Source organism: Fusarium oxysporum, chromosome XI (assembly GCF_013085055.1).
Source record: "Fusarium oxysporum Fo47 chromosome XI, complete sequence".
In the NCBI taxonomy this organism is placed as follows: Eukaryota; Fungi; Ascomycota; class Sordariomycetes; order Hypocreales; family Nectriaceae; genus Fusarium; species Fusarium oxysporum.
Genome location: NC_072850.1, coordinates 1,877,470 through 1,898,363, shown reverse-complemented (window position 1 = coordinate 1,898,363; position 20,894 = coordinate 1,877,470). Strand labels below are relative to the sequence as shown.

The 20,894-nt window shown below is 48.7% G+C and overlaps 11 protein-coding genes across 11 annotated transcripts; 2 read left to right on the top strand and 9 right to left on the bottom strand.

The window, feature by feature from the left end:
- Positions 1-363: 363 nt before the first annotated feature.
- On the bottom strand, positions 364-1,660 carry FOBCDRAFT_281582 (sterigmatocystin biosynthesis dehydrogenase stcV; the record flags this gene model as incomplete). The annotated part of the gene is made up of 4 exons (XM_031192807.2): positions 364-387; positions 436-708; positions 759-1,042; positions 1,090-1,660. The coding sequence occupies 4 exons, from the start codon at positions 1,658-1,660 to the stop codon at positions 364-366; spliced, it is 1,152 nt and encodes a 383-aa protein (XP_031031653.2).
- Positions 1,661-2,220: 560 nt separating this feature from the next.
- On the bottom strand, positions 2,221-3,258 carry FOBCDRAFT_208619 (Alpha/Beta hydrolase protein; the record flags this gene model as incomplete). The annotated part of the gene is made up of 1 exon (XM_031192806.2): positions 2,221-3,258. One exon carries the CDS (start codon positions 3,256-3,258, stop codon positions 2,221-2,223), a length of 1,038 nt encoding a protein of 345 aa, XP_031031652.2.
- Positions 3,259-3,845: 587 nt separating this feature from the next.
- Positions 3,846-5,294, bottom strand: FOBCDRAFT_281580 (uncharacterized protein; the record flags this gene model as incomplete). Its single annotated transcript, XM_054707580.1, has 1 exon — positions 3,846-5,294. The coding sequence occupies one exon, from the start codon at positions 5,292-5,294 to the stop codon at positions 3,846-3,848; it is 1,449 nt and encodes a 482-aa protein (XP_054563555.1).
- A 362-nt stretch (positions 5,295-5,656) lies between these two features.
- Positions 5,657-7,156, bottom strand: FOBCDRAFT_281579 (uncharacterized protein; the record flags this gene model as incomplete). The annotated part of the gene is made up of 3 exons (XM_054707579.1): positions 5,657-6,533; positions 6,584-6,824; positions 6,898-7,156. 3 exons carry the CDS (start codon positions 7,154-7,156, stop codon positions 5,657-5,659), a joined length of 1,377 nt encoding a protein of 458 aa, XP_054563554.1.
- Positions 7,157-7,914: 758 nt separating this feature from the next.
- FOBCDRAFT_192445 (uncharacterized protein) lies at positions 7,915-8,712 on the bottom strand (the record flags this gene model as incomplete). The annotated part of the gene is made up of 2 exons (XM_031192804.3): positions 8,511-8,712; positions 7,915-8,441 (listed from the first exon to the last, which is right to left on the bottom strand). The coding sequence occupies exons 1-2, from the start codon at positions 8,647-8,649 to the stop codon at positions 7,915-7,917; spliced, it is 666 nt and encodes a 221-aa protein (XP_031031650.2). The 5' UTR covers positions 8,650-8,712.
- A 507-nt stretch (positions 8,713-9,219) lies between these two features.
- Positions 9,220-11,493, top strand: FOBCDRAFT_286463 (uncharacterized protein; the record flags this gene model as incomplete). The annotated part of the gene is made up of 6 exons (XM_031192803.3): positions 9,220-9,909; positions 9,959-10,016; positions 10,071-10,544; positions 10,598-10,836; positions 10,887-10,952; positions 10,999-11,493. The coding sequence occupies 6 exons, from the start codon at positions 9,220-9,222 to the stop codon at positions 11,470-11,472; spliced, it is 2,001 nt and encodes a 666-aa protein (XP_031031649.2). The 3' UTR covers positions 11,473-11,493.
- FOBCDRAFT_11543 (region-domain-containing protein) lies at positions 11,294-12,853 on the bottom strand. Its single transcript, XM_031192802.3, has one exon. It carries the CDS (start codon positions 12,784-12,786, stop codon positions 11,515-11,517), a length of 1,272 nt encoding a protein of 423 aa, XP_031031648.2. The 5' UTR covers positions 12,787-12,853; the 3' UTR covers positions 11,294-11,514.
- A 1,299-nt stretch (positions 12,854-14,152) lies between these two features.
- On the bottom strand, positions 14,153-15,676 carry FOBCDRAFT_265558 (uncharacterized protein; the record flags this gene model as incomplete). Its single annotated transcript, XM_059611356.1, has 4 exons — positions 14,153-14,857; positions 14,982-15,139; positions 15,171-15,469; positions 15,516-15,676. 4 exons carry the CDS (start codon positions 15,674-15,676, stop codon positions 14,162-14,164), a joined length of 1,314 nt encoding a protein of 437 aa, XP_059468084.1. The 3' UTR covers positions 14,153-14,161.
- Positions 15,677-16,041: 365 nt separating this feature from the next.
- FOBCDRAFT_233752 (uncharacterized protein) lies at positions 16,042-16,812 on the bottom strand. The gene has a single exon (XM_059609944.1). It carries the CDS (start codon positions 16,598-16,600, stop codon positions 16,352-16,354), a length of 249 nt encoding a protein of 82 aa, XP_059468083.1. The 5' UTR covers positions 16,601-16,812; the 3' UTR covers positions 16,042-16,351.
- A 975-nt stretch (positions 16,813-17,787) lies between these two features.
- Positions 17,788-18,874, top strand: FOBCDRAFT_233751 (uncharacterized protein). Its single transcript, XM_059609943.1, has one exon. The coding sequence runs from the start codon at positions 18,156-18,158 to the stop codon at positions 18,846-18,848; it is 693 nt and encodes a 230-aa protein (XP_059466242.1). The 5' UTR covers positions 17,788-18,155; the 3' UTR covers positions 18,849-18,874.
- Positions 18,875-20,854, bottom strand: FOBCDRAFT_233745 (S-adenosyl-L-methionine-dependent methyltransferase). The gene is made up of 10 exons (XM_031192799.3): positions 20,461-20,854; positions 20,357-20,398; positions 20,182-20,272; positions 20,110-20,132; positions 20,020-20,038; positions 19,852-19,974; positions 19,778-19,800; positions 19,697-19,734; positions 19,086-19,643; positions 18,875-19,034 (listed from the first exon to the last, which is right to left on the bottom strand). Exons 1-10 carry the CDS (start codon positions 20,740-20,742, stop codon positions 18,995-18,997), a joined length of 1,239 nt encoding a protein of 412 aa, XP_031031645.3. The 5' UTR covers positions 20,743-20,854; the 3' UTR covers positions 18,875-18,994.
- Positions 20,855-20,894: the final 40 nt, after the last annotated feature.

Genomic DNA, 20,894 nt, shown 5'->3' with positions numbered 1-20,894 from the left:
ATGGGAAAGGTCAGATATACAGAGTCCGAAGAGTCTAGGCGAGAATTAGGGGTTCTAATGACGAGCGACGGCAATGGCTGCCGAAAATGTCTTTGTCGAGACCGTTGGAAGTACGTAAATTAAGCTTTACTGGTCTGGTGTTGGCGTCTGTCAGGGCGGCCGCCAACGAACAAGACCCTGCATGACTGGTTCGTCACTGCCGAGTGGGATAGCTTCATCGGATGTCCGACGCTCTCCAGGTGGGTATAGTAATCTAATACCTATGATATCTTCATATAACATTCTCTATGGCTTTGTTGCAGAGAATCCAATTCGGCTCCAACTCATGACTACTGCAGGATACCGCGTTTGAGGCCCTATTGTCTACCAAGTTTTCGCTTGGTATGGCTAAATAGAGTTAGCTCTCTGACCCATTCAGCAACCATGAAGACTTACCAGGCGCTTGGGAGGAGCATCTATCCAAGCCGACATTTGGTACTGCTGATTATCTGCAGGCGTCCAGGAAAGATCATATTTGACTGGCTGCATATACTGTGTAAAGTTCATGGGGTATCCAGGATTGTAAGGAGATGCTTCGTGAATCTCGTCGATCTCCTCTTTCGTAAGCTTGATCTTCAAGGCTTCGGGCATAGCCTTGATATGCTCTACGGTATTGACTCCCACGATGGGGAATACGTATGTGGATTGGTGGAATAAGTATGCCAGTGCCTAATTGCATTAGATCCTTGCGTGGTGTAGATGGTGAAGCCGAAACTCACAATAGCCTGTAGTGTTGTTCCCTTTCGGCCAGCGATTCTTTCCAAGGCCTCACTAGTCTTTAGCGCAACCTCTGAGATCTGAGGCCTCGGTGCATCTGGATCAGCTTCCCTTTCTTTTCGTTGCTGGGCTGTGAGCAGCGAACCAGTTCCCAATGACCCCCAAGACACAATCGCCATATCTTGGTCTTCGCACATGGGGATCACATCGCCTTCCATGTCGCGGAAGGCCGCATTCCAGTTGCCCTGATAGACGGAGAAGGGAGTCAAGCCATGCTGTTTCGCGTCTGTCCAGATCAGCACCATTATTGATCGGCAGGGTGACGGGACTCACAGGCATTGGCTTTCACAACAATCCAAGATGGAGTATTACTAATACCTAGGTAAAGAACTTTTCCCTGCATAACGAGAACATGGAGACCTCTCATCACCTCCTCAACTGGCGTCGCATAGTCCCACCAGTGAACATACAAAATGTCGATATAGTCTGTCCTCAGCTTCTTCAAACTGTCGCGCACCGAAATATGCATGCTCTTGGCAGAATTGCCGGTGAAGTTCGACTGTAAAGGTTCAGGCTTGTCGCCGAATGCACGATAACCCGCGGTGTACTTCGTCGCAATCACCATTTGGTCTCTAACACCACGCTCTTCCATCCACTGGCCGATGAGTGTTTCTGACATCTGGTTGTTGTAGTTACTCGCGGTGTCGATGAAATTGCCACCTATTTCGTAGAAGGTATCTAGGAGTCTGAATGGTTCTTCATTCTTGCCGGTGTAAAACTTCCATTCGTGGCCGATGCTTATGCCGCCGAGACAGATTGGCGATACTTTGACTCCAGCAGTCGGGGAGAGGATGCGATGGAAGCCAAGTGGGGTCTTGGGCTTCGGTGCAGTTGGGAAACCCATGGTATGTGAGAAGATCCGATGCGCAGGGTATAAGAAGATTGAAACAACGAAGAAGGGGGATTCCTCAAACACTCTGTATTAAAGAAGAGTTTATATCAGTTATCGTATTAAGTGAGTTCACTTTGTCGCGTCATAAACAGCATGACATTTACGCTAATGCAGCTTGCTTACGCGCTATTACCACTGTAATACCTTGCGCTAATGCAAGTTGCTGACGCTAAAATGGGGCTTCTAAGTACTGAGTTACAGTGCTTCCATAGCCGGCCGGCCACTCCCGTCTGCCAAAGAGTCCCGATTTCGAATAGAGGATGGTAGTGATTTGTCTAAAAAGCGGGTATCTTCTGCATATGTATGGTAAATCAAGAAGCGATTATGGCGCTGAAGGACTAGACTTTTCGTAAAAATATAAATGTTTTTTATTTCTACTGGCGAAATGAACGTAATTACCGCAAGAGTGAAGGTTTTTGCATTGAGCATGGAACCTGAAGAAGTGAAAAGAAGCCACGAAAAATGAGTCGGCGCCACGAGTGAGAATACTAAATATTCAGTTCATTCAGTTCTTAAACGAGGTTCTCTTGGAAGAACTCGCTGAGCTTGGAGAAAGGAATGATCTCAGTTCGATCATAAAGATCAACATGGCCAGCTCCACGAACCCAGTAAAGCTCCTTAGGTTGACCAGCCTCACGATAAGCATTCTCGCTAAATTCCCTAGAGTGCGACTGATCGCCAGAAATAATGAGAAGAGGACGAGGTGAAATGGTTTCGATATCGTTGAAGGGGTAAAAGTTAAGGAAGTTGACATTGGTAACGAGCGAAGGTTGAGTAGTCTGGTTGCGCTGCCAGTCCTCAGGAGTAAACTCGCCCCGAACGGTGCGGTAGAAGTCGAAGAACTCACGAGAGACAGCATCAGTTTGGCTGGTGAGTTCATTTGGAGTGCCGCCGGTGTATCCAGTTGGTGCTCCGTCGACTTCAGCCCATCGCCGCTGTGACGCATTGGCGATGACTGCTCTGCGCTGCTCAACCGATACAGCTCGACGAAGACCCTGGCGATTGACGGTGCCCATGTCATACATGGATACAGTAGCGATGGCCTGAATGCGATCGTCAATCTTGGCCGCATTGATGACAAAGCTGCCGCTGCCACAAATCCCAAGCGCGCCGATACGATCCCGATCAACAAAGTTATAAGTCCCCAGGTAATCGACCGCAGCCCTGTAAGCCTCGGTGTAAAAATCAGGCGACACGAGATTCTGCGGGCCGTCACTTCTGCCCCAGAAGGGGAGGTCGAGGGTCAGGGTGACGAAGCCCTGTTCGGCCAACTTGCTAGCGTACAGGTTGGCGGATTGTTCCTTGACTGCGCCCATGGGATGGCCGACAACGATGGCGGGGGAGTTGGTGTTGCGGCTAGCATTTCTGGAAGTGAAGAGATTGCCGACGATGGTAGTGTTGTAAACGGTGTTGAAGTGGATGGGCTGGATTGCGACGGATTCGCTGCGGTAGAAGTTATCGGCGCCGTAGGAGAGGTTCTGCGCGGAAGCTGGCATTACAGCTGCGAAGGCCATGATGCCTTGGACAGTGTAGTTGAGGATGGACTTCATGGTGATGGTTTCAGTGCGTTTGCTAGACGATAGGTGTGGCGATGGATATCTCTATTTCAGGCGGAAGTTAATGGTTATATATACCACGTCTCCTGTATCTACATGCTCCAATCTTTGAAGATCCGTCATAACAGTAGATGAACGAAATCAGGCCGCGTGCTTCACTATCGTAAACCTCGAGGCTTAGTTATGCCAAGATTTTCCAATCCATATGTTTTGCCGAGTGTCTGTCCGATGCATAGCCTTTGTCTCATGGCCTTCATGAGTAAAGCAGCTTGAGCAGGCAGAGAGAAGAACAGTGTTGCAGCCGGAAGCGGGTCCTAAAATATCAGCAACCTGCATTAGCGCCGGACCTTAAACTCTTGGCGAGGGGACAGAAGCTTCCAAAACACGTCATTACGTGGCGTGACGTCAAACCTTAATCAAGTACTTTAAACAAACGCCCGAGGGCTTTGTAATGAGTGTTAGTAAATAATGTTACACATTGTTAAGTGTCTCTCGTTGATACCAACTGGTATCCACGTTCATCATGTACTACTGTACATCTGATCTGTAAACATCAATCTGCAAGCAATAAACCTTCATGACTAAACTCTACTCCCTGTCAACAGACCATCGCTCTGAGCCGGCGTGTTCACCAGCGGAAAATACTCCAACCCACTATCCTGGCTCGGCATAGATGGCAGCACGGGATCATCTACCTGTCCAACGCCAGAGCATCTCTCACACGGAGCCGAATCCCGATGCTTCTTACCGAGATAGAATTCAGTGGAAAGCTTGTAGAGTTGCCATACAGCTTGAAGCAGCACAAGATCAGCTACGATGATAGCAACGATGAGATTCCCCGCTGGCTTGAGCCGCGGGACCTGACAGATGTACGTCGTAGCGATGACAGAAGGCGTGATACCTAAATGGCCCGTCGTTTTCTTTAATGCGCTGTAACTGTCGTTCGCAGGACCTGATCTCAGATTTGCCATGCGCGCTGTGGAGAAGTTGGCCGTGTAGCGCGTCAGCAACTTGGTGTCGGTGAGGATATTGGATTTGGGGGCTGCTTCCTGGCCGAGATCAACGAGTATTGTCGAATACGCCGCTTTTGCCAGCGAGTCTGCTTTTATCCATATGTTCGGATAGGTGTCGCTCTCATCTAGGACCTTTGCCGTTAAGGGAAGCGGTAAGCCGGGACAGCAGGCTACCTCGTTGATTCTGCTACCGTAGAAACGATAATCGAGGCTGAAAAAGCGCAAGTCTTCAATATTAGGGTTCGTATCATTGATCATGAAAGAAACAGTGCCCTTGTTGAGTTCTATTTTGTCATCGTCGTCTTTGTAAGCCCCCCGCTGGTCCTGGAGCATCAGCGTGACTTCTCCCCAGAATGTAGACATCAGGGATTCGCCCCACCAGAGGCTAGCTTGCGTTGTCTTGTTACGACCAAGGAACCCGGTACCAAGAAACTTGCCGAGACTATCGAAGGAAGTGGTATCAGGAACATAGTCATAAGTCTGCGTCATGTTGAAGAAGACTTCTCCGGCCGGGGTGTCGATCTTGCACGATATGTACGACCGCAGCACAGCGCCCCATTCGCAAAAACCAATCTGTTTTCCGGCCCTGTCTAAAGAATCAAAGTCGATTTCCACAGAGTGGACAGAGCAGTCCTGCAGGATGTTTCCGTGATATGTGAGAGCGGGCGAAATGACCCGCTGGCCATCTTTTCCTCTCTCCCAGACGCTTGTCAACGTGTAGGTTAGAGCGGTATTGTTGGTGAAGAAATCGCTGTTTACTGGTAACGTGGCAGGCTGGCATTTGGGTTGCACTTTAGTGGTCAGAAAAGATGGGTAGCGATGCAGCAAGCCACGCCTAGAAACAGTAGCATTTGGATCCAGTGAGTTCTGGACGATGAGTTCATAGCTACTCGAGGCAAAGTTCATCAAAGTGAAGAGCGCGATGAACACGATACCGCCTATGACAGCAACTGGGGTGAACCATCGAAAGGGAAAGGGTTGGGTAATGGGGTAACTGAAAAATGACTTGTGCTCCATGGTCGCGGGTAATTAAAACCAAAAGGGCACGATCAAGCTTGAGGCATTATTGTTTATGTACTGCAGACCAAAATCAGGCTGTGAGTAAGTCCTAGATAACGGCTTTTCCAGCTGTATCTTACAACCAATCAGCTGCTGGCATTTCATGCAGCTTACTGCCATTTCAGACTTGTTTGGGGGCCTTACATATTTCTATAAATATCTTTTCAGCTGGCGACTCTAAAATTATCGCACACGATAAATAGCTCTGTGCCATAACTCATATGCAATCGATCCGTCAAAAACATGACAGGGCGGCTCAGTGATATCAGCAGAGTAATCGAGCTCAGAAGACCTTATATGCAAAGTGAGTCTCCCATATATTACCTTAAATGGAACCATTTATCAACTGCCCCTTCATCCTCCAAAATCTCACCATTCATCAGGCCATTGACGAAAGACTCCCCCAAGAACAAATACTCTTCATCACCAGCACCTCTCACTGGACGCAGAACAAAAGGAGTGTGGCCACCATACAAAACGCAAACGTGATCCCCTGGCCGCATTGACTTCGGCCCAATACCAAGATATCCATCCTCCGTGATCAAGAACATGCGATCCTCTTTCACTGAATTATTGAAGCTGTTATCATTTCTGTGTGGTCTAATGCGTAGAAGTTTTATTAGCTCCAAAGCGGAGTCGATCTCATCTTCGTTGTCGTAGATTTCTACGAGCACAGCTCTTAGCGCCTGTCTGTGTTGTTCTTCGAGTATCGACTCCCATTCCAGCGGTGGGGGGCTTGCTTGTGCTAAAAGACGAAGAAGTTTGATAAGGAGTTTTATCTCGTTGTTCTTGTTGGGCATCAACATGAAGCGGGCGATAGCTAATGCCAAATATTCCCAGAAGTCGGTCAACATTGATGCCGGAACCGAGCAAGCCGTCACAGAATTGAGGAGCCATGTTATCAAGTCCCCGTCGTTTTGGCGAGAAATTACCGGCTTGTGTTCATCTAACATCTTGAACACGTTGAGAATCCAAGTCGTAGGTCCCCAACCCTGTAAATCCAGCAGCATTCTATCTGGGAGACTTGGATCTACCTGCCGGAATCTCTCCTTGGCGCTCTCCCATAATTCTTGGCTTGGTGTTTCGGGCATTACTATTACAGCAACATTATCCACGCTTACCCCTTGCAAGGACAGTGTATCATGGCCATAAGAAGTAGCCACAATGGCTTTGGTGTCTTTTGATGCGTTTTGTGTTCTGAGAAATAGATCGGCTCTTTGGCTACCTTCTGAAAATCCGGAACCCACAAAGGTACCTTCTCCGCGTCGAGGTCTTGAACCGTACTGTATTGAAGTATATCAAGCTTCTTAGTTACAGAAATCATCTTGACGGCAAAGTCGCGATAGACCTCGAGAACAGGCATGCTGTAATCGGCCACGATGTCGTACCCCGTTTGGTCCGCAAGTCCGATAAGGGCATATATCTTATCGCGAGGATCTGTCGCCTCATAATCCATAAATCTGACGACCAAGTGGTACCAGTCCTTCGCTACATGGTTCCCAAAGAGAAGCATGGCAGCATTCTTAAACGCAAGAATTGCATCAGGCAACTTTTAAGGCACTGTGCGCCAGTAGCCAGCCAGGAGTAGAGCGGTAAAGAATATGCCCCGGGATGGTGATCTCGCCCCAGAGGATCCGATAAGATTTAGCAACGGCGATCTCTTGTATGATCCAGACTCGGGAAAAATATGCGAGGTCCAGCATGTTGGAGAGAGCCATGTATGTTGGAGAGTATTGTGGTGGTAGGCCGAGACTCTGTAGCTCTTCATCGTCAAGGGGTTCGTCGATTCTCATGGTTCGGGGCCAAGAACCTGCTGCCATGGTGGAAATCATGTCTACGACGCGAGCAGACTCAGGTGAGTCTATGACGCCCAACCAAGCATTGATGAGCTCAGCTTGGCTGTATATATCTCTCATGACACTGACTTGCTGAGATCGTTCCTGGAGATCATGTTGGTTGATACAGATTTGGTCGATTCAGATGAGGCGACAGTCGCTGATTGCTCTCAAACGATGCAAAGCTTCGTAAAGATTGTCAGTGACGAAGAAGTTGTGGCCATTGCATTGAATCGATTTGCTGTTGGCCGTTAGTGCAGGTCCCCATACGTAGCTCAGGGCTTGATATGAAGGTGCGGTCGCAAGAGAATATGGCTTCAAAGTACAACTGATGGTGCTATGGGCCGGGCCATTTTCAATCCCCAGAAGCCGAAATGACTGGTGATCGCGTAATATCTCGTAAATAAAATTCCCGTTGATTGTCATGCTTTCCTTATCGCTGAGGGTTGTCCTAGTTGTTTGTTGACTAGATGGGTTTTTGGCTGACGGGAATGGAAAAACAAACAGATCGTAGCAAACGGTAGACTGATAAGTCTAGGTGGCTCAACAGCTTCGTTGGTACCGGTGCTTGATTCGTTGAGGCAGCCTGAAAGGCGTTCTGAAGGAGGGGTTGCCAGCGAATGACATTTACTCATTTTCACAAGTATTGACAGGCGTTGTACAAGGCATTATCATTCAAAAGTCCACATAATTGAGTCAAAATAACAGTTCTAGTTGTTAGCTCTGTTGTTTTTCTACACTTCCTATTGAGTTCCCCAATGGAGCTGATAGATCGAGCTTGACACCTTGTACTCGCGCAACGCATTGATAGCCCCGACAGCGGTCTCAGCCACCGCGAGAAGACCTTTGTTCCCGGGCTTTACGAACCCTTCTTCGGCAGCCTTATCCAACCAGCTAACAATGCCGTTCCAATAGCCATCAACATTGAGAAGCACGATACCCCTGCTGTGAATCCCAAGCTGAATCCACGTCGTTGTCTCGAAGATCTCTTCCATGGTTCCAAATCCACCGCTAAGACCAATGAAACCGCTACCGGGACCACCTGCAAAGACTTCCTCTGCCATCAGCTTCTTCCGCGTGTGCATATCTTTGACAAGGGTGGTTCGACCAAAAACTGCTTCATCGGGCATGTTCTGGGCCTGGCGCGAACCGGCTCGTTCGTGCTTGATGAGGGCCTCGGGAATAATGCCATGAACAGATTGAGGCCCGTTGATCGAGACCAGAGTCTTGGCGATCTCTCCCATGAGGCCAATAGTCCCACCGCCGTAAACTGCCAAGTTTTAGTAAAAAGTGCTTAAGAAAGCCATTTGAGTAATCGACTGTTCCTAGTATTACTCACTAAGGTCGATATTATTTGCGGCCATCGCACGGGCGAGCGCCCGGGCAGCTTCCATATGAGCGGGACTGGCACCAGTGCCTGCTCCGCAGTACACACATATCTTGGTGCGAGCTAGATGAGACATAGCGTCTTGACTCATGGCTGTGACGTTGCTGATGATGGAGATGATGTAGGGTAGTCCAGGCGTTCGCTGATGTTTCGGTGCGTCGCAGTTAATGGCGATGATGATATAAAAGAAGAAAGATTGTAATAAATAATAGTATAGAAAAGAGTTTGAGTTAGAAGTAGGGAAATGGCGGTATTTAAGAAGCTATCTGTTCAGTTTAAATCTCACCATGTCTAAGAGAATGTCGATCAACTTGTGTTTCCCATCTCGGCCGAGTTTTGCACCATAAGCGCCATTTATGCCTATACCTACGGCTGCCTCAGGAAAACAGGCCAATTTCAAGCATCCAGGGCGTAAGGCCAAACCCTTATCATTAAAACGTAACCCAGAAACTTTTCAGTGACCTACTGGTCGACCAGTTATGCAATCCGGACCGCAATACTAAAATCCTTAACAGATTACATCTGATGTTGCTGCAAGTGGTGATAGCCGGGGCTTAGCCGGACAAGGATGTAGACCAGATCCATTCACAAATCTCGGCCGTGTTGCAAATGTCTCACCCGCACAACTGTGCAAAACACGGCCGACCGGGAATAATTACACATGCCAAATCCGAGATCAGTCCGAAGCAGTCAGCGGTCTGTTCTCGCTTGCACTAATTGCTCTCGCCGCAAGATCAAATGCTCCAAGACTATTCCCTGCACAGCATGCGTGCGCCAGAGCAAAGCTGCACAATGTCAGCGAGAGCCCGTCACTGTTGTTTCTAGGCGCTCGGCAGGGTGCTCCAAGGCCTCGACAGCACTAGATGACCCGCCGCCTGTACCTGTCCCAGAAGCGGCCAGCGTCGCGACAGTGTCGCCAGCTTCGATCGAGGAGGTACCTACTACTGTTAACCCTGCAGCTGGAAGCACTGCTACAAGCTTCAGTGATTCCCTACCGCAGATTGATGAGCGAATGATTGAACACCTTTTGGCTTCCCTATCCACGCCCGACACAAGGTTAACCAACGAAGCTGCTGCCATGCTGGAGTTTCTTACCCACGGTCGGCGCAATATTCTCAACCAATTTATTGGAAGAGAGTCTATTTTCACCTCCATGACGCAGCCTGTTCAAAAGTGGAATACATTCCTGCCTGTTGAGGATGCTCGCTCACTGCTGGTGATTCATGAGAAGCATTTGACTTGGATGCATAACACGGTACATATGCCAACGTTTCTGTGCGAGTTTGATGAGAATATTCTCAATATTGGATGTGACAGTAATTGGATAGCTCTCTATTATGCTCTTCTCTCCGTAAGATGCGCGCCCTGCTGCTCAACTGGCAAATCTGACACTTCACAAGCAAACGCTCTACCATCTCGACAACGACTACCTGTCGTCTCTACGCCAGCCAATAACAGGTGAGCTGCCCGGAAATCTCTATTCTACAACTGACTGACGTTTCGCCATGCAAGTTGACAGTAAAGCTTCGCGTACTTTGTTTGACAAGAGCAGAGAGATGCTGCATAAAGCCGAGTTCATGGATAAGCATAAGCTGACCTCGGTTCAAACAATCTGCTTGCTGGTTCAGGTTGCTCATAACTTTGACAAGTCGGACTTAACTTGTGTTCTCGTATCCGCTGCTATTCGCATCGCTCAATGTCTGAACCTCCACCGATTGGGACACGATGATAATGTCGTCTGCCACAGTGATACCCATAGTGTCATTGACCGTGAGGTACGAAAAAGAGTTTGGTGGTTTCTCGTGCGGTACGACTGGCTGCAGATCCCGTTCCAGAATACTTGCCAGATCCATTATTCGCAGTTCAACACCCAAATGCCCGCTAATTGCCATGATGATGAAGAGCGCATGATTAAAGATGGCAGAGTTGATGTGCATCCGGCTGAGATCAGCACCATTACTACCTGGACGAATTGCCTTGCCCAAAGTAAGGCCAGTCACTTCGAACTAGCATGATAAAGGCTGACAGCAATCTCACAGTGTCTGTCGTTATGTGGAGACATCATGATCACATGTTACAGAAAGGAAGTACAGAGACTGATGATATTGATGGACGATATGATGAAGTCATCCGAGCCGATGAGGAGATCAAGAGCCTGTATCTCTCATGGTCTGATACGCTACGAGATGTCAATACTACGCCAAGCGACAATCCAGCAACCGATAGTCTGCCTACGGGCCTAATGCCAGCGATGCTTCTGATGAGTATCGCCCAGAAGGTCTGTGACAAGTAATGATCCATGATGTTTACAGCTGACGAGGATATTAGATCTTTACCGTTCATCGCCAATTCCAACTGTCGTGTTTCCGTGACAGGCGATACGCGTTTTCTCAGGTAATTGCCCTCGATCAACTCTGGTATAACCACTGATCCGCTGCAGCTGTCGTGTGTGACGATAGCGAAACGAAGCATCGAAGCATTCCAGCGATGGCCCGATTGTCTTGAGGCACGCATCTGCCGCAGAATGTGGACTACGCTGTCCTACATGATCAGCTGCTCAATCACTCTCCTTTTTGCTTTGCTTTTCAAGGCCCAGAATGCCCTCACGCATGACTGGGATAGGCTACGCGGTTATGTCGAGTTTGGGAAAGACTTCCTTGGTAAAGAAGCACAGGCGAGCTCAATCGCCAGGAGAGGAGTTAGATTGCTCGGCGCGTTGATGGAGCTCGAGCGCACATCGGGGTTCTCATCGGACATTGAAGCGGATATTGGAGATACTATACGCCGCGTTGCGTTAGCTGATGATGACGGCGTTGAAGCGAATCCCGGTGAGGGGTACCAGATAGTCTTTCCGTATGGGCAAGATCTTTGGGAAAGCCTGATGAGGGATCCTACTGAGGGTGAACTGATATGATGTCTCAAGTGGACTGAATTTGAAATGATCATCATAAGTCTATTACTGCCGTGACCTCCTGGCGCTGGTCTTCTCAAAGCTGAAGCTCCACGTAACCTTGCGAGTCCCCCCAATATCCGAGGATCCCATCCTTCCAACATGCTGCAGTACACTTGGCGTGATAGCGTACTTCTTTAGGTGATGACTATCGGCGAAATATTCTATGAGTGAGTCGCCAGCAATAGCATCGGACGCGTTGTTCAGGGCAGCGCCAAGCGTGTCAAGATGTTGCCTAGGGATCACTAGGCCCTGTGCGCAACACCCGTAGTTTGGCATCTCATGAACGCCAGTTGGATACGGATTGACTGCGAGACGACCGGCGAGGAAGTACAAGAGGATGAAGGACACTGTCCAGAATGTCAGATGTGGCAGGGCCCAGATGGTAGACTTTGGGTGAAAGGTCTGAGATCTCCGTCGTGTGTCTATAGCCACTACCAGGAGGTAGAGCGCCAAGACGATACAGTATACCGATATCGAATTGACGAGATAGGTCGGCCATTCCTCCGCGTTCCAGCCCATGTATGTTTCGGAATAGAACAGTCGCAGGTATAGCCAATTCTTTGCGTCTTCGGCTCGTTCGAGTTTGGCCAAGGCAGTAGATAGTCGCCCTAGCCAGTTGTGCGCAGCAATGATATCGTCCTCTACCAAAGCAAAATACTCTGCTCTTTGTTCCCGACAAGCAGCCATCAATGTAGCGTAATCGCGGTGGACTCGGTCGTTTCGGGAGAGCTCATGGCTGTGATCCGACGCGACGCTACGGTATCGATCGGAAGCATCGGTTGTCGAAGAGTTGCCGTACAGGAGGACTTCATCAACCAGGCGGTCTAGCCATCTTTTCCCAAAGGCGGGATGGGATGTTGGATCATCGTCTGCCAGTAGTACGACGATGTGTATCGCCTGTCTCTGTTCGAGACTGAGACCTTGGACAATCGAGGCCACTGCTCTGGGTAGGAACTGCTGTCGTTCTCGCGTGACACTCGGTATGCCGACACAGATACGCTTCTCTGAGTCTCGTGGTATTGTATTGGCTATGTTGTTGAAAAGGGGGAGTTTCGCTAGCTCTTCTTCTGGGAAGTGTTCGGCAATGTCGAGTAGTTCATCGGCTTGGCGTTGCCGAATATCACTGTATCGCGTCTCGTAGGCTCGGCCCGAGTCATAAAAGAAGGAAGATGGATCCGAGAACGTGTAGAGTCTGCAGATCTGGAACAAAAAGACCCATAAACTAGCCAAGGAGGCGTACACGATCAGTAATCGTCGATTATGTCCTATCAGCATTGTAACCAAGAGTTAAGATAGCCAAAATGCTACACTGGTCAAGTATTGCTTTGTGCATCCTCACAATATTCTTATTGAAAGCTTGAGAAGTTCTTAACTGCCAATTTGGTATGACCCATGCGTCTAGCGGCGGCCGCGCTGTGGACTTGTTGGTCATGATCGACCATTGAAGACCAATCTTCAGCCTTTTGACATGCCCGAACGATAAAATACGAGCTTTGTTAGGCCAGAATTCGTCACTGGTGTTTCAACATATCGTACGGCGTTGTGTGATGTGCATGGGTTGTGATCCTCTGGAGCTACTCGGTGGATTCACATGAAGACGAGGCTGAGATGGAGAAGTTCCTCCAAAAAGAGTAACGCCCTTTGTTCTGTATCTCAGGCGGTCTTTCAACAGCTTGTCGCTAGTTCACTAGAAGCTCACATATCGACTTGACTAACTAGTCCATTTCTACTAGGCATTCGGGAATGCCATCCTAACAAAGATAATTCGTCCCAAGTATTGTCCGAGCCCATTTAATCTCTCGTCTTGACCATTAGAGTGCTATTACTAATTGCTAGCCTCAAAAGATGAAGAATCAAGCTACAGAGCAAAGCCACAAACCACGTGGATTTGTTTCACACTACCTAAAAATATTCGAAGGATCCGGGTTTAAAACGCGGTATTTAGCTATACGATGTCTAGATGACGTTTGCTTCGGGGCCGTTGTGGCAGTGCAGCGGCCGCTTCTGACCGGTAGTTTGCGGGACGGACTTGCTGAGTAACAAGCTCGGCCCGGTATCACCAGCAAACTCGGGCCGAATCAAAGGGACTGGTTCACGAGCATTATTCCCGTGAAACGGGAGGCGCAGTCAATATGGCTCATTCATGAGAATTGGCAGATTTAAGGCTATAAAAGAAGGCTGTTAAGAAACAACAGAGCGCGTAGATCACAATCTCGGGCTCCACTATGCTTGCCCTACAAGGCTGGTACCATCGCCGCGAGGACCTTTGGGTAATTCTTGGGTTTGATGATGGAGCAAAGAAATGCTATATTTGCTAGAAATAAGCATACTTATCACACAATAATACACATCCTACTACTTCGTTTATGCTCATGCTAGTGGTGCTGCTGAGATTGAGTTACATCTAAGGTTGGCGCATCAACCTCGCAGTAGCCAAGCCCCAAGTCATGAACCTGATCTCCTACACCAGGGAACAAATCGATTGCTAAAAAGTTGGAGGTGACAGTGGAGTGACACCATGTTTCTCGTGAAGAATTTCTCAATATGTCGATCCAGAGGCTGTGTTCAAGCTCATCCAGTCTCGTCACTCATAGAGGCGGCCGACCCGGTTAACACGGCTCAGCCGCACTTCAGGTTCTAGCTCGCTTGTTCAATGAATTTCCAAAGGCTGTATCAAAACAGCCTCTTGCGCTTTATCCTCCAGCACCTGATGTTCCTGCTTCTCTGTGAGGTCAACAAAAAAATACCCAAGTCTCCAAAAGACACTGCTGCATTCAGGGAGCCGTCCGCATTTGCGAAAGTTTGTCATGTCTTGCTCGCCAGGCTTTTCGATAACTAAGCCCAGAAGTCTCAAAGTGTCTGGGCATGAATGCTCCTCAGGTTCCTTGACATCAGAGCGCATAAGTAAGAGACCACTAGCTAGTCTTTTATGTGGCTGGACGAGATCAAAATCAATAGTCGCTTCATACATGTCTTTGATACACTGAAGACGGCATTCTTGTTCCTTGACTTCGCCCTGGTTGATTTCGATTAGTTGAACAGCGATGGCTTCGAGAGGAAGCCATTCACGGCTTAGCTGGCCGAACCGATCTGGTCTGTTGGGCTCGAGATAATGGTCGATATATCGGGGTGATGGTAGCGGTTTAGGATTAGAGAGCCGAGGGGCGTCGAGATCAAACCATTCCACAGGGAAGGTGGCACAGCAGATTGGAGACGCCCAGGACCACGAAGGTGCGATGTAGTCACAAGGAGTCCTTGTAACGAACGAAGTTCTCCAGCAGATAACATGACTTATATCCTCCCACCGCACAGTACCTGAGGTCGCAGTGACTGGCGATGTATGATGCTAAGCCGGCCAAAGCATGTAATTCATCAGTTTGAACCGATAGCTGTCGTGAGGAATAATCTCTAACTCAGAGAACACCCTTCCGGCAATCTGGAATCTCTCGGCAAGCTCAGTACTAGTGCACCATTTTGTCCACCCTCATCACTAGATGGTTCGTGTTCTTCGTGTCTCGTTTCCTGACATATCCAGGTAGTAATAAAATCGCTGAATCGTAACATCCGACTTGAGAGATACTGCTCCTGTAACGTCCAGGCTCGGTTGTCTTAAGCAAATGTTGCTGGGCTAATAAATTTGTCACCATGATGGCGCGTACAAATAGTCGTACTCTTTTCATCTGCACTTGTAGTAAATACTCTCAGTTCCCAGTCTGGGAGTTTTCTGGGCGTCAGAAACCCCTGTTGATCATTTGATGCGTTCAAGGCTCCGATGGTTAAGTATGCGCAACGGTATACGCCGGCCATGCGTGATGCCTCTCTTGCCCAATCTACAACGTCCTCCTGGATGATGCAGAGAGAGCCAATCCATAAGTACCGGAATCCGAGCTTTTGCGTAATCGTGATTGCATCTTGAAAGGTTTTAGGTATTTTCGAGTCCGACAGAAACCCTGACTTCCTGTCATCCATCGTAGTGCAAGTCGTCATGAAAGGTTTAGAGATACCCCAGCAGTAACTGAGGGCAATGTAGTTGATGCTCTTGACTGGCTCCACCAGTCTCACAAGGCCTGTTTCCGTGCAGCCTACATCGAGTACTCTCGTTGGAAAGAACTCCGTGTCCTCTTTCTAGCATGTGAGATGAGTGTTGATGCATTCTGCGATCCATGATGAGATTCGCGCCATTGCGACAGACCCCAAAGGATCTGGAAGAATAACAATTTGAGAAGATCCGATTTCATCCGTGTTGTCTAATGTCACGAATTCAGTAGTTAATTCCACAGCTGCTGTGACTGAGTTTAAGGCTTAAAAGGAATTCCTCCGTATCTTATTCATAGTCTTTGTGGTTTTAAAAATCGGAAGGCGAGCTTGAATTATCGCTCTCCTCGTATATTTGCCTTAGCTAGGGACAACAGGGCGTATCCGAGCTTCAGCGCTGGTTTGAAGTTTCAATCCTGGTTGAGCTGGCCAATCTGCACACTGCCTCGCTGCATGGTAAGCACTAAGGTCTTGGCTTTGAACAAAACGCAGCAATCCATTTACAATCTTCAATTAAACATATTCTCTCTCATTCACATGACATCATGAACAGAACATAGAGTGACATCCTGTTAAACCTTGCTGCATGTCTCCCGAAACCTCCAATAAACGGTAGTGAGTTGATCAAGTCCCAAAGAGAGACATCAAACCGGTAGCAACCCATGCATTTTCCCCGGGCATAAGCTTTTCTTCCCGTCCTGGCCCTACCATCACTTCAAATACAGAAATCCCCTCCGCAGCCTAAAAGAATGTTGTCCATTCGACGATCCAATGCCCTTTCCGGTAACCTTTCCCCATTTCAGGATCATGGTGTAGGAGCAATCAGAGCCGTTTGAGCACAAGCAGCAGAACAGACTCCAAATGCACTATTGCAAGCTGCAATCGTCGCTGGGGCCGTGGCTCCAGCAGTGGCTCCCCATGTCGCGCCGCCTGCAGCGTAGCAAGCCATCACGACGGAGGCGCATCCTGCTTGACAGACGCCGTATGCGATCGGGCCTGCGCGTGCGGTCGTCGAGAAGCCAGCGATGATTGTGAAAAAGCCTATCGCCTTCATGTCAATGCTGAGTTTCTTAGGAGGTGTTATGTGACTATTGATGCTGTTGGTGACGAGGAATGTATAGGTTGAGCTATCGATTAACAGTGGAGAAGACCATCCAAGTCAGTCTGTCAAACCAGAAGGCTGATAGATTGCTTTTATTGGGGGAGATAGGGTGGCCTAGAAGCTGTCAAGGAAACGAGAAACCGTCTTTCAAAGCCCCTTATTTATGTGTGGAATCGAGGGGCTCCGACAACGGTCGGCCTCCCGCATCAAGCTACGTCATGGAGCATCTCAGCTGAGGCCGCAAGAATTAAAGAGTTACTACTTAACAAAGGAAATATTTTCTACTGTTTGAGTCCAAGTGAGATTTTGGCCCCGAAAGTTTGTAGCTGCTCGCGTGGGTTTTAGACGATGGTGATCAATGAGTGGAGCATCTCACACAGAAGCACTATCCGTAGCGTCGCATATGTCCAATGCTTAAATTGCGAGAGAATTGGAAGTATCCTAGTCACCTTTCGGGACTCCCTATCAAGAGATTATTCGATGCGAAGTACATTAAACCGTGACTCGTCGCCCTGTGCACTGAGATTACTGTGAAGACACTGACTGAGCTAAAGCGAGAAAAGCAAGAAAGCCTAGCCTAATTTTGACTATTTTCCCCATTCATGCGACTTTCAGCTTCGTTTGATCACGCCACAATCTGTTCTAGATGTCGGAAATATCATCAGAGGTCTCGGATAAGAAAGGTTCATAACCCTTGGGAATGTGTTGTGCAACTGTGATCGCTCCAGTTGGCTAACTTTGTATGGCGAGCCTGCTCTCACTCCGCTTAACGGTAGATTGTCTCGTCCCCCTTGCTCGTGGCTGCCTGATATGTTTCACTTCCATTTCCTGCTTGCAAGAATCTACTTATGCAAGCTAGCTTCTGGGCATGGGTCAAGCTGCGCGGCCCGGCCCGACCTAGCTCTTGCTTAGTAAACGGCTTCGTAATGATGCTGGGTTTAATATGAAGCTTCTTCTCGAATTTCAGCCCATTACTCAACTAATTTCTTGTGATGAAAGCCAAGTCATAGATGAAAGAAGGGCCTGATTCCGGTGCAATGCCCCTATGAAAGGTGAAATAGAAACTGGTCTAGACCTGGTATCACATTCCGCTAGCTACGCCACGCCCAGTGATGGACACGCGACCATTGTGAGTCACAGCTGAAGTTCTGACAAGCCCTAGGCCGTGCTGATAAGCTTGCAGGGTGGCCTTGGTCCTTCGTCGCGCATGTGGGGAGCCACTCTTGACCATGTCGTTGAGGCAAAAGTTGTTACTGCCAACGGAACTATCGTGACCGCAAGCGAAGCCAAGTATCCCGATCTGTTCTTTGTGAGTATCAGATTCCACTTACAAAGTGTCTTCTAACCGCCAACAGCAGGCCATTCGCGGAGCAGCGCCGGTTTTGGAATCGTCACCCAATTCGTCATTAAGACCGTTGAGAAGCCGAAAAAGACGTTACACTTCACGCATCGCACCCCGTACACCAACTCAGAAGGCATTGTGGAGCAGTTCAAGAGATGGAGAGAAATGGTAGCCGATAAAAAGCTTGACCATCGCATTGGAACAGAATTTGCCCTTGACCCCGAAGGCTCAAAGATCACAGCAACTTGGTTCGGAACCAGGCAAGACTTTGACCAGTCCGGCATCGCAGAAAGGCTTGGTCTTAAACTCACCCCGGTCGAATCCAGTTGGGTCAATACGAAGCGCTGGCAATACGAGAATGCAGTGTTGACACTTTCCGACATCCCAACTGAGTTCTTTTCTCGAAGTCTCGGCTTCACCGCAGACGATGCGACGTCGTTCAATGCCACGGAAAGGCTTGTGCAGCTCATCGCTGCGAATAGGAGTCAATCCAAACTCAAGTGGTTCTGCATCTTCGACGCTACAGGTGGCAAGGTCGCTGAGCCAGCCATGGATTCAACAGCATATGCCCACCGAGACAAGGTCATGTTCTACCAGTCTTACCTGTACAACATATGGGCACCATTGACAGCTGATGAGAAAGGGCTCCTCAATGGTATTCACGAGACCATCGTAGGCGGTATTCCAACTAGGTCACCCAGCACATATCCCGGATACATTGACCCGCTTCTTGAGAATCCGCAGGAGGCTTACTGGGGTCCAAACCTTGATCGCCTTGAAGCGATCAAAAGAGAGTGGGATCCCGAGGATGTCTTTCACAATCCGCAGAGTGTTCGACCTGCAAAGCTTAAACTGTAGGTGGAAGCACGTTTAGAGGTAGCCGTGGTGGGGAGAAATGGTATCTATCCCGAATGTACACCAGGGTGACTTATCGTAGAATGCATAAGTAGTCTTCCTTTGTCATTATCTCATCAGTAGTAGCCTGTTCTCCGTCTAGACATTAACTAAGACGATTCCAGAGGTTTTCTCCCATAGACAAAATAGCTGGCGGCAATGTTAGCATATTATGACGAGACTCGCTTCATCAGCACTTACATCGGCCAATACGCATGGATTTTGGGATTCTGCAAATCCTTTCTCACATGCGCACAAAACACCCTCGTCTCCTCAGTCGACCACCCAAGCCCCCTCGTAAAATATGCCAACGACAGCCCATCCAACCCACCAGCGATATTCGCACAAGCCCAAGCCCCCAGCTCCTTGAACTTCCTATCCCTCGGCCACGGATTCGTCGGCCACTTCTGCTGCACCTCGACAATATCGACAAACCCAGCAGCAGCGAGATAATCCTTATACTCTGTTGTGGGGAATACAGGACGACCGAGGTTCTGACCGGCTTCGAAGCAGGATCTGCACCATTTGGAGAGGTAGCTTTCTGGGTGGAGGGTTCCGTCGTCGGAGCGCGCGGGAAGGGACATGTCTTGGAGTTCGAGGTAGCCGCCAGGTTCGAGGTTGTCGAAGGCGACTTTTATGATTTGGGGGAAGTCTGTGAAGCAGCCGAGCATCATGCGGGCAAAGATGAAGTCGAATTTCTGGGTCCACGTCCATTCTTTTTCGAGGTCATCTATTTCGAAGCTCACATTTGGTGGGACGCTGCGACGCCATGTTAGTAAAGAAACTGTAAGAGGAGGAGAAAGTTCACGTACAGGGCTGGCTGAATTGGGCTGAGATCAACACCAATTACCTATAAAGTTAGCGACTGTATACTCTGCGAGCGACTTATCTACCTGGGCTTGAGGGTTTGCATCAGCTAGACATATGTTAGCGAGAGATGGTCACATATCGCAGATGAATAACGAACCGTAGTCAATGGCCCATGAGCCAGTGCCGGTTCCCATATCAAGAACACGTTTCGCGCTTTTCGCTTTGGGACATACAGCGAGGTCTCCGTCGAGCGTTCGAACATAAAGCTCGTGTTGTAAGTCTAGTCATGTCAGCATTGCTCTCACAATTGTAAGTCACGACATACCCAGTCTTTCATTCTCTTCCTTTCATTCAGTCAGTAACATTCAATATGCAAAATACCCGATCCGGTATTGGGTATGTTGATCAAACCTACTTCGTCATTCGGCAGGACATATTCTATGACTTGTCAGTTTTTTTGCTACCGATCGGCACGAGATTATCTTACTCCCGCTACTCAACGCATGATAGCTGCGACCATTCTCCTGTCGATACGCCAAAATACTCGACGAAATTGAAACAACCGATGGCTCTATTTCCTATACATCATCACAATACGTCACTTTGAGGCTCCGTCAAAGCGTAAAGGCGACCCATAACAAAAGCGAGTCATCGAAACATACCTCGCCAATCGAAGAATCGGCATCGTCGTCGTCACCTGCAGCCTATGCACGCCAAATCAGACCCCGCTCTTGCACGAAAATAGAGGGGTAAATGATTATCTCACGATAGCATCTTGGATTTGGATAACAGGCTCTGGGGGCGGAGTGCTACCCTCCTGCTGGGAATCTTGAAGTGCCATCGTCGATGGGGCCAGAGTGATTGAGCTGTGGATCACGAAGGATTGATTGAAAGGGACGCCCCCTCTTTCTTCATTTTTTTTTGTGCCGGGCCGTTCCTTGTGTAGCGTGATGGGCTCTTCTGGATCGGAACGTGGCTTTACTGATGTTCCGCCAATTGATTTGGGCGCGGATGCGTTCCGAAATGCGCCATCAACGCGTGGGATCATGTCGTTTAGGGGTCTTGGTCCGCTGTTTGCGGTACAACTCCACTATCTGACTGCTGTACTGAAAAAGCAGGGACGTGTTAGAGGGGCTGTAGTGCATGAGATGAGTGGTTTTTATCAACGTCAGGTTCGGTAGCGTTCATGCGCCCTCAAAT